This window comes from Amphiura filiformis, chromosome 1 (genome assembly GCF_039555335.1).
Source record: "Amphiura filiformis chromosome 1, Afil_fr2py, whole genome shotgun sequence".
NCBI classification, from domain to species: Eukaryota; Metazoa; Echinodermata; class Ophiuroidea; order Amphilepidida; family Amphiuridae; genus Amphiura; species Amphiura filiformis.
In genome coordinates, this window is record NC_092628.1 from 48,668,299 (window position 1) to 48,680,707 (window position 12,409).

At 34.7% G+C, this 12,409-nt stretch overlaps 1 protein-coding gene across 1 annotated transcript in view; it reads left to right on the plus strand.

The window, feature by feature from the left end:
• Positions 1-9,152, plus strand: part of LOC140148187 (calmodulin-like) — a 40,849-nt gene extending 31,697 nt beyond the window's left edge. Inside the window, exons 4-6 of the mRNA XM_072170050.1 lie at positions 2,764-2,890; positions 3,775-3,890; positions 5,055-9,152. Coding sequence (XP_072026151.1) covers positions 2,764-2,890; positions 3,775-3,890; positions 5,055-5,083 — 272 coding nt within the window. The 3' untranslated portion in view covers positions 5,084-9,152. The remainder of the gene's footprint in view (positions 1-2,763; positions 2,891-3,774; positions 3,891-5,054) is intronic.
• The last annotated feature ends 3,257 nt before the right edge of the window (positions 9,153-12,409 follow it).

Sequence of the window (12,409 nt, forward strand, 5' to 3'; positions counted from 1 at the left end):
TGCCAATTTGGGAATATCTCTTGTCTATTTCATAAAACAATAAAATGTAAAGTAAATTTTTACTCATAACCTCGATTGCTCGCGTACGTATGTTAACAATGGCATCCTTCCGAAATAAAAGTGCGTACGTACTTTTATCATGCCTTCATTTTGAAGATCATATTTTGTCTTCATCATATGTCCGCTTCATTAGCACATTTTGCTTGTTCTAAAAATGTAAAAATCTAAATTTTCATGAGCTGGATTTTAGGTACAGCAAATCACTGATAGCACCTTTAATATCGTATTTTATTTCGATTCTGATTTTTAGGCACCGCGTCTAGTTTGACGCTATAGCACTATCGGTGTCCCTGTAGGTTCAATATCACTAACTCTTTATAACACAGTTTTCAATGGAGAAATAGGTAATTTCAAGCACAATTTTCTCATACATGGAAAATGGAACTCCCGCTGTGAAAAGACATTATCATCAATAAGAGAAGAAGGTTGAATCCCCAAATGACCAAAATTTCAACATATGATGAGCTAAGAATTTTTTAATTTTCAATCACTGAAGTGTAACTTTTACAGTGCGCCCTCCTTTTTGGGACTAGATATGAGCACACCGGCTGAGTGGGAAATCGATGCGCAGTGGATTTTGGACAACCTTTCATCAAAACTGTAAAAGAATGAGAGAAAACATGGTCATTTCTGCATGTTACTCTACTATTTGCACATTTTTGGCTATACACTTGGTATTTTTCAGTGATTTTTAAGCACCTTTTTCAGATGCCATGCAAGAAAATAGTTCCTTTCTGTTTTTTCAAGCACTGCCCAGCTCTTAGTAGTGGTATTTAACCTATAGGTACCGATGACTCTTTCCATCATACCCTGAAGATAAGCATTTTATTTATATCTAAGTCATACTTATCATGCTTATGCTCAATGTAACTTATTCCTACATATCCATGGTACAATGGAAAGGACCATTGTTACTTAGCGGGACACCGATAGCACTATAGGATAAAACTAAGCGTTATGCCTTAGCATTTTGTTATCATGCCCATCTTAATTTACACTATCTTTTAACTTCTTGAGATATACTCTTAAGACTCTGCGAATTGAAGTCACGTCGCTTGTGCCATGCAGACGTTAACAGACAGCAACGAAAATTTCCAGATCGTTGCCGTCAATTTATTATCATGGATTACCATTTGTTTTTCTCAATGTTTGCTGATGTTTTGTCGAAAAGTAAACCACTGACCACTACAAACATGTAATAAACCTATCACACGAGCTTTTTTGCCTTTGAGATATTAGTTTCCCTTTGCAATTCTATAGGCTTTTTCCATAGCAATGGTCCTTAAACTAATGCCCGCATTTTGTGTGCTCCTTGCATACTTTACTTTCCGTGATTTACAATGATAAATGCTAACCTATTATTTTTTGGCTAGTATGCTACATAATCTACGAAGCATAGTGAACACGAATACTGAAAGAGCCGACAGTGGTTAAGAAGCTGACATGTAGCACTGCTGGACAACACAGTCTGCAATAAAGGCACACTATAGCCAATACAATTTTGTATAAAATATTTCTGTGCGTACCGTACTAAACCGGCAACAGTATCTGACATGTACGGCGTGCAGCATTCTAGGTACTTGAATCATTGATGCAACATGGCCCGTAAAAAAATGAACCTGATCAACATGGTAAACAGGTTTCGAGTTACTTTAATAAAATATGTTATATAGTACTAAAAGCGGTCAATAGCACCTTAAAATGTACGTCTGGCGTATTCTAGGCGCGCTGGGGCAACATGGCGAAATCAATAAGATGTAGGAAAGTGTTGCATTTTAATGACTGCAGAATTTCCTGTTGTACATCTAATGCTCACTTTGGTTATTCTATCCCCTCAGAGGGAATGTCGACGCAGACGACTACATGCTACCATTTTGGAAATCTCAGACATTTACATTTTATAGACTATATTATGTTTGTGGTACATATATATATTCTCGCAGCAAATGCAATATAATAAGAATACAAGCAAGCACATGCAGGTCTGATTTGGTAGTAAATGTTTATGAGAGAATATAAGAACTTGCCGACATAAGGCTTAAGCCCAAGGGGGTCTACATCATTGCCGTGTGGCCCTAACACGATCTCTGTTCGACAGAGTTTGCCAGAATGCCACAGTCTTCAGTTTCAATTATTTGAATATCAGCTTCTCATACATGTATTATGTAAGCTACACCTTATACAATAAAGCAAGAGAATAAATGTGAGCGGGAATGTGAGGCAGTAAATTTTATAATTCAATACAAGTATAATTCTGCACGATTGTGCATTACCTGTAGTAATAAATTGCATCTTTATCTTATCTTTGTTTAGTAGCTGCTGTATTTTGTAATTTCGTTTGTTTGTTTTTTGTTTGTTTGTTTCCTTATTTGATTTGGTTTTTTTACTCAGGATTACATGGGAAAAATAGCCTTTGGTTCGTCGTCCCATACCATTTAAATGTTTGAAATGGTTGCTTGGTCAATAGCCCTTTTGGTGAATATTAATTTGTGAAGCATTTGAATTGCCTATTCTGAAGCGTCACATGATTGCTTCCTGGGTGATTCAGCCTACCTTTATCTTTTCATGGTTTTGTTTGACTTACATCGGTATGTTTCTTTTACATGTGACCGTTGGCTGCGATGCCTAACTTGTCCTTGAAAAAAGCCTGATCAATAGTGGTCAATTTATTTCATTCATATCTTTCTTTCTTTTGTCATGCAGGTAACGGAGAGATTGATTTCCCAGAATTCCTCACAATGATGGCAAGAAAGATGAAAGACACAGACAGCGAAGAAGAAATTAGGGAAGCCTTCAGAGTATTCGACAGAGATGGTAACGGTTTCATAAGGTACATATAATATTTGAAGATTTTTTTTGGTCGAAAATTTTGTCTTACTGCTCTAACTAAATATGATCAAGAAGCATTAATAGGTCAGTTTGATCATATTATTTATAACTAATGCTGAATAAAATATTTAGATAAGCGTCATTAATAATAATAATAATAATAATAATAATAATAATAATAATAATAATAATAATAATAATAATAATAATAATAATAATAATAATAATGATAATAAACCATGCTTATTAAGCGCATTCCGTCGCAAAAACCAGTGCGCTGAACAAAAAAACATACAAAACAAATATCTTAAATAAACTACCTTAAGTTACAAAAACATGAAACATAATCACAGAAATAGATAAATGGTAAAAGAACATAAAATGGCTATCCCAGCGTCAACGCTTGTGGTTGCATGTTAACCATGGTTTCCGAATTCGTCAGCTTTATTTGCGTGAAAAATATCAGTCTTTCATGCTGGGTGTCAAATTTGGTACAGGCTGTGTCAAAAACTGATGGGTACCAAAATATTTTGATACAGCCTGTATTTATTAGATTACTTTCACGTTCATCATTTGCACGTTTTAAGCACATTATGCTTATTGCACAAATATCCAAATCTGCATTTTAGGGCGTTCTGGTTAAGCACGTGTATCACGACTAGATGTAATTTATTTACAATTTGCAATTGGATTTAGTTTGCATATTGTCAAAATATTCTATAACCAACACGTACCACTAACACGTAAAAATTAACGTGTTCGTCTGGTCGTCAGGATATATCATTATACTTTGAAAAGAGATGCCACAAACTGGAATGTATAACCCTTAAGTAATAATGAATGCATTGTATTGTATTGACATCAACCATATTGTATTTTGTCTAGCTCTGCTGAACTCCGACATGTAATGACCAATCTTGGTGAAAAGCTAACGGACGAAGAAGTCGATGAAATGATCAGAGAGGCTGATATAGATGGTGATGGCCAAGTAAACTATGAAGGTTAGTGTTACTCTATATTAGTGGACACTAAATGCGAGACTTAAGGAGCCATAATTGCGTATCGCATTACCTCGAGTACTAAGTAGCGTCTTTAATTTATTAGCTATAGTGAGTACACGTTGAAAAGTGAAATTATCACAAAATCTGACAAGAGTATTAAACTACACCGTTGCAATAATTCCGTGTTCTAGGACACATCGCATTCTTCCATAATACCCAGGTACAGGGTAGATGGCATGAACAACGTGCTTGCAATAAATACAATCATCACCGCGGTCAGGTCAGGGAAATATTACCACGTCGGTCTCATTTACTACTAATGAAATGATTATTGTTCAAACCCAATTGTGATTACACACTGGTACCTAAATGAATACGGAGCACTATTTTGTTGTCATCTTGTATTAAAAGTGCGTTGTTCTGAAGTCCATTGATATATGTCATTATATAATGTAGACTTACGTTACCTAATATTTTGGAACAAGTTGTTGCATAATCTGCGCCGACCTTGTTCCAGTCCCGAGGTACCAAGTTTCTTGTCAGAGTGCTTTTGAATACGTGACGTGCGTCCGTCTGCATTTCTTCCAACATATTTTCTAGAAATTGCAGCATGTTTTGAATATTGTGATCAAAGGTTATAGAGACTTCCCCGGATGAGTTGTTATGTCGTTCCCGCTCGGAATGTGGATCTAAATACTACAGTATTATGACAATAACTCAAGAACTGGTAGTCCTTATAACTGATAGATTATAACTACACTACTACCAAAATATGTTGCGCTTCTTAAAATAAAATCCCATTGCTTCGTTGTACTCTGATATTTAACTCTCTAAATGTACACCGAGTGGAAAAAGTGGAAAAAAGTGAGAGAGTGAAATAGAGGACAACCCCTTTAGAGTGGAAAATTTCACTCTAAAATGATTGAAAAAAGTAGTCTGTATACTCTCAAAAGAGTGGATGTTGCCTAAAAAATGTACTTTCTTTCATTTTAGAGTGTTTTCCACTCTTACATTTAGAGAACATGTTTATGGTGTTTTGTTTATTGGTTAATTCAATTATATCAACCTATTAATCAATTAAGTTATCAATGTATATCACATCATTATAAAATCATAATGCAAGTTAATTAATTTTGATATTGTTCTTCTTAATTTGTTTTCCAGAATTCGTCACGATGATGACATCAAAGTAAAGTATTATCTCCTTCAGCCATCTATCATTCTAAAAAGACTTTTTCATAATCATCATCATCAAGCAGACTTAAGTTGTGGCATTATTATCGACATCGTCATTATAATAACATCCATAGTTCATTCTATAAGAAGAACATCTTATATCCCACCGCCGCCACATATGATATAGAATCATCCAACTCATCTGACAATAGAGCTGAAAAAAGAAGTTCTCGCTTCAGAATTCGGAAGAATTGATCATCTTGATTGAACACTACCAAATAAATTGAGCGCAGTTGTCGACTACCGTGGACATTGTTTTAGATCATTCCTAAAATTATTATTTGCATCAGGAGATTCATCAAGAAAGATTGTCATCATTAGAAAAAAAATGATGTTGTCGAATGTCCGCTGCTTATGACAACTGCCCCTATGTGTTGTTTTATATACCATTGGTGAGAAACTTAATCATTAACAGCAAAGAAGTCAATTTCCACCTGTGATTTGTTGTCTGGATGAGTGTTGTATTTCATTTTGAACTACAGAGTGGATTTACACATAATGTACATTATTAACTCCTTCTATTCTATTGACCCCACAGGGGTGTCATCAACATAGCGAAACCTATACTTTTGTTTTATAGAACATACATCATGCATAGGTTATAGTTTCCCTGATATTATTTTACTGGTAGTTTGTTTTTGTACAAGCGTCAGGTGACTATATAATGACATGCACCCAGCAGCCAGTGACATGGGATATTGATTCCATCATAGTGCATTACTCAGACAACACAAGGAGGGCTACATGCATCCGTTTCTGGGCTGCGCAGGTGATAGATGGTATTGAGTATGTGATAGATAGCATTCAATATGATAAGGTGTGCTATCGGAAGTAGCACCATCAAGGGTAGTCTTATGGCGTATTTTGAATCCTTTAAACAGTATTATGTAAATCACATACAAACCCTCTCTTGACTGCATTGTGTAGTATCACAGGTAGTCTTCAGCATAGATTCAAACTTTTTTATATTAAGGTTTGTGCTATGCCATTTCTGGAATAAACTATGGGGTAGAACTATAAATCAATCTTTAGTTATTGTTTATTTAGAATTGATAAATGGAAGATTGTGTTTGAACAGTGCAATTTGATTAGGAGATGAATATTAGATCATTGTCTCAACATGATTGTATTTCTTGGCTGTCCAACAAACAAATCTCAATCATTATCAATGAGAATAAAAAACACGTATGATTGTTAAACTTGCCGCACGTTTCGTGCATACATTATGAGTGATACATTCTTCTGAAACATCTACATGATCTACAATGCTGTTGAAACTTATATAACTTAATTCAACACGCAAGTCTTGGATATTGATAGTTCTATAATACGTTCAAAACGTCCGAATGTAAACTCCCTGTTATTATATATAAGTATTCTATTTTTTGCTGTATATTAATATACTTCTAAGGAGTCATATGCCAAATCGAATTCTAGCCCGTCATTTGCTGCGATCAGAAATAATTTTAATAAACACAAAAAAAGCTATAATTTGTGTTTCCTACCGTATTCATGTTGATCGAATTTGCTTCCTCTGTTTAAGCTTCCACTGATTGCAATACATGACGGGCCTTTCACGTTCTAAATCGCGTATCATTCCAGTAAGTATTTCAATTAAGGGAGATTTAAAGACAAAACGTGAGCTCTCAACCTTGTTCAAGTTAGTCGTTATTTAGATGTTGTGTAGCTTGCAAAAGGTGTTGATAGTTAGCTTCCTTTACCATTGAGCAGTTTCCTTTAATTTCAAAGCAAGTGTACTGTATATTAAGAGACACATTGAATTATAACTGTTTCAATGAGTGCATATCAATCCACACTTTACGTATCTTTAAAACATTTTATTCTCCTTACATATATCTTCTCCATTCTTTTTCCCCAAGCATATACAATGTAAACGTCGTATCGTGAGAAGGATAAGAAATCGTATAGCGCATATTCTGGTATTTTATTTGTTCGGAATTGAAAGGAAATTTATTGAGATGAAAGTTGTACAAGAAAACACCTGTTCAACGGTGATAGTTTTCAGAACACTGCATTAATGTGCTCTCTGTTTAGGGTACTCCTTAACTTCCATCTAAATGAAGTTCCTGCAAATATTGAGTTAAAGAATAGCAATATCACGAGAGTTATTAATGGAAAGACAAAATGGAATTTTAAAATTAATTGTGTTTTGAGTCGTCTGTTTCTATAATTCGAGACCGAATTAAAAAATACTAGTTTTGCGTATGACGTCCTGTCAACCAGACCGAAAATGCCGTACTGCGCAGGTCAGCAACCAATCACGCCGCGCCATTGCCCTGACGTCAAACGCAAACTAGTCTTTTTAATTCGGTCTTAGATTACATCCATCCACACCACCCTTTTGTTTTACTTATTTCAGAATACCAAAATTAGTGTAACTTGTATTCTAAGTAGTTACTTTGTGACCTCTAAAAAAAAGTAGTTTATTCACTTTTTTATTACCTTTATGTAACTGCAGTATATTTCTCGTATTCATTACGTCAAATGTATATTCTTTCCTTTCAAAAACTATTTAACAGGGATATGGTATTTATTAGTAACACATAAATGTATATACCGTTATCGCTTATTATCAAAATATGCAACATGTTTTATACTGATGACATAAATGTTAAGTATGTGTTTTTCTTTCCAGAAATAAGACTGATGTGTTTTTAACATGGTTATACCGAGAAAATGTGTCATACCAATTTATACAGTCATTACAACATTGTGTTCCAAAACAAAAGCCAGATTGGTATCTCTTAATTTGATTCATATCAAGTCCAATGTTGTATCAAGAAATCTCTGGTACATCTAAAAAACGGAGTATTACGAAATCGACTTGATCTGAAGAAGTTTGCAATATCCTGAGATAATTTGGATGATTATGTGTGAGTCTATCTCAATGAGTTTGATTGGAAAGTTACATCCGGGTTGTTCATGTATGTCTTGTTCTGTCTTGGTGCAAATCGGCCATGATGAACTTATGACCAAAGATGAACTTTCATACTACTATCTAGAGTATATTAGATTTCGCTTTTACAAATTATCTTCATTGATTGCCACATAATGTTCCAATTTCTGAGAGAAGCACATCACTATTCAAAATGGATTGAAAACACATCATTCTCGTTTCATAGTGTACATTTCTCTGTAGAATTGATTTTAAGTAATATATATAGGTATTATACCTTGTGGTTTTTCTGTCACAGAGTTATTTGAATTAGTATTTCAGAACAAGGTTTATTTTACATGATATTCATGTCGAAATGAAGACATGCAGTGGAATATTATTTTTCATCCTACGCTCTGTGTGCGCGCAACAGAAATCCATGTCGTATTTTACCCAGTATAGTCGAGTGATTTGAAATACATTTTGTCTCCAGTACATACTAGAATTTCTAAAATGCAAAGAATTAGCGCAAATTTGTGACATTTTATCCAGCAGAATGTACTCATCGAACACCGATAAATTTCAAGTTGGATGTCCAATCGGACCACCGGAACTGGACACTCCCACTAGTGCGCTTAGTATAGCCAATGATACCCATGAGGAGGTTCAGCCTCGATCTCGACACAGCATGGATGGAATATTTGACTATGTATGATCAGTTGTTTTCCACTTTATTTTTTCATACTGCGTTAATCGCTGTCAGTCCGAGGCTTTACCCATAAAATCAATCTTCGTAAAAACGTAAAAAACTGATAATATCACAATGGAGCCATACGCATCTATTTTGGGTACTACCCAATTCATACTCTAGTGAAATCACTGTAAACGTCGTGTTGTCAAGTCGAAGAAACAAACGGGTGACTTCTGACCAATAGACAGGATCGTACTTTCAAGGCATTGAACTTGAAGAACGACCCAGCTGATTGGTTATGGTTAAGAGCTAATGTAGGCACTGTTTATCTCAATCACTCGACATACTTCTAGAATCGATTTGTTTTGTATTTCGTTTTTGTATTGACTCAAATATAATTAAACTTGGTGAAAGGCCTTTCACCAAACCGTGAAGAGAATTCTTATGTCCTGTGTTTCTTTATCCTAGCGTGATGTGTAGGGATATTCAAAGATTCGTCACTCCCAATGTACATTATACTTGCAAAGTTAAAATGTTTAAGAGAGGCAAGTATTACAGCTGTGTTATTATGTCCGGACACAAAGATAAACACGCAAATCCAAAATACTGATACAAAAACGCCTTGCTCCATATTTGCTCTCGTTATGCTGCACATGCAAAAACTTTTTCAAAAAATTTATCAACTTGTGGTTCACTACATATACCACATGGAAATAAATTTTTGAAGGACACGATCTCACAGACGGACATAACACTTTGTTTTCCTTCGCATTTTGTCAATATTGCCGACAAGTAACTACGCAATTCGAAATCTACTGGACTTGATGCATCAGGCCAATTTTAACATCAGTTGGCCTGATGATGCATCCAAGATAGGATGTGAAATATTGCCACTCACAAAACGTAAGACCAGTAGATCAGATTATAATTCGAATTTCATAGTTATTAATACCTGGATGAATGATAATCTTCACAATCGTATTTCCGACAAGAAAACTTATTCTCCCTTTTATCAACCATTTTGATAATTTTACAGATTATTTTTGGACCTCGACGGATCTCTGAATATAGGTTTTTGAAGAAACATCCTTACAAACGATCAAACAGTATTGCAAAATACAAGCCACCCAATGCGAGTGCGAGTATATGTGGCATTTAAACCCGATCTCTCTACTAAATGCTAATATAAAGCACTGTACACTTTTGTAAAACGTACATAACTCATTAACAACAATAAATTAAGCAAGTTTGCAAAGTATACGATTTGTAGAATGAACTTTTGCAAAACATCAAGGTGTTAATTTTCAATAATATATTGATCTACATAATGCCAATCGATTTTTAGGTTGCTTCGACCAACAATACCTCGTGTACTCTTAAGGGTGGTCTTAACCTGGAATTATGGAAACTTTTATTTTTGGAGAAAATTTCCAAAAACTTCTTTTTATTATTATTAATTTTTAAAAACTAGATAAAAAAGAAACGGTTTTTTTTATTATCATTATTATTTCTTATTTTGACCAACTTCACCAAAATAATTTGAAATTTGGGCGAAAATCAGGCTTTTTATGATTTTTTTTAAATTGAGCATTTTTTGACCATTTTTGGTGCAAATTTCGCATATGTTTCCAAAAATGAGCATTTTGGCCCAAATTTGACTTCACAGATGAATCATCAAGTCAATTCTAAAAATTATACTTTTGTATTCTTAAGACCAACAATTTAGCAGTTATGAGGCTCAAAAGTTTTTATAATTAAATGGTTAAGATCACCCGTAAGGTGCTAATATTGATCATAGTGCAGTGAAAGCGCCATCTATTCTCTTGCGTTGCATTTGAACATTAGTTTTTACATAGTGTTAAAAAACTATTCTTTACATGGGATGCAGAATACTAGAGTAATTATTTTTAAGGTGATTTCATCTGCACATGGAATTCTCACAAGCTATAATTCTACAGGTTGTATCAATATAATTGTTCCGGACACATAAGTAATTTTCAAAAACTATCGAATTCATTTGGAATGTAATTTATACAGATTGGCAGTTCGTTCTGTTGATTTTATTAGAATCTGTCATTGCATTATGGATATATTGTCCTCAAGGTGCTGGCAATACCGCGAAATTTACCCACAGCACACACTAATTCGTTCACTGCTTGTAAAATTGATTACACGAGTGCTTCTACTGTGCTAATTAAAGCGGTAATTTATATACTTTGTGGTCATAATTAAGTTTACCTATTTTTTCCATATATAATATACTGAAACATAATGCTAGCGCTACATGCCTGTTTAAAACAAATATTTATTGATTCTTGATCATTTGATTAATAAACAAACTGATTTCACACATTTTCTGCCAAATCACATCATTGTTATTACCAGTGGTAAATCGTGACAATAGGGCTTTTACCTAAATATGTAAAAAAATCTCGTCTTTTTTTGATACCCGTGGCGCGCCCGTTTAAAAAGGGCTGTATACGCTACTACGTATATTCAAAACCCGATAAAGTCGGTGTGAACACAGCATATTACCGAAGAAGAAGACCGAATAGAATCCAGCAAGCCTTTCAGTAATGTCCCCCTTTATTGACGGAATATAAATATACAAAATCTTGATCGCTACAAGAGCTCAGCGAATCCCCTGAGGGTTGTTTATGTTATTCGACACTTTGTCGTGTTCATAACGATATAATATCGATCAAAATATTTTTTGGAAATTTTTTGTTTCCAAAACTAAAAATAAATATTTTGCAAACATTAAACACAAAAGAAAAATGTCTATTTTAACCTAACTACCAATTTTTAAATCCATATCCGTAAGAGCAATATCAAAATCAAGGAATTCACTGGAGAAACCCATGGTTATGATAGTGGGCCTCACCCTCACCCTTTTTCTCTCGTACATGTAGGGGTGACTTTGATGATCAGTCATAGCATTAAACTAAGCGCAAAGGGTGGATCTACGACTAGCTTAAGTCATTTGGGTGTATTACGAGCATTTTAGTATGCCTGATGAAAAACCTTACGAGGATGGTACCCCCCCCCCTTCGCCTCGTACTACCTGACCCCCATTATTGTCATTTTTGACGGTTGGTGCTACACCCGGGTAAGGTGGTGGATGAACATTTTGTTCACTAAGAAATAGCCCAAAAGGTGGATCTACGATTAGTTTTTAAAGGTCATTTGGGTTAACACACAAGCGGGTTTTTTTATGCCTGATGAAAAACAAAAGGGATGTACAACGAGGGCTTCAATTGTTCATTTTCATATTTTTTTTGAATTGTACAACAATGCTTTAGGTTTTGTTTTCGTATGATTCTCTCATTGTTAAGTCTTTATTGATTAACAAGCATCATCGCAATGGTGAACCCATGCAAGAAGGCGTGAAAATCCGTTTTGTGGAAGGCAATTTTGCTTTGGTAGATTTAAGTCGTGTTCACACAGTCGGATATAAGTGAGTTATTACCGGTAATAAGCGATTTATAACCGGTAATAGTGCCTTATTACCGGTATTAAGGGACTTAAGTCCGACCGTGTGAACACGACTATAGCTAGTAACCGTCGTTTTATCTTTTCAGTTTCTGTTTCCGTAACCTTATCCGTTTTTGTAAGTCATTGTTATTCTGAAGTGGTAGTTTCCCAGGTGTGACCAATCTTTTATTCTAGCCTTTTGTTAGTTACTGAAAATTTGAA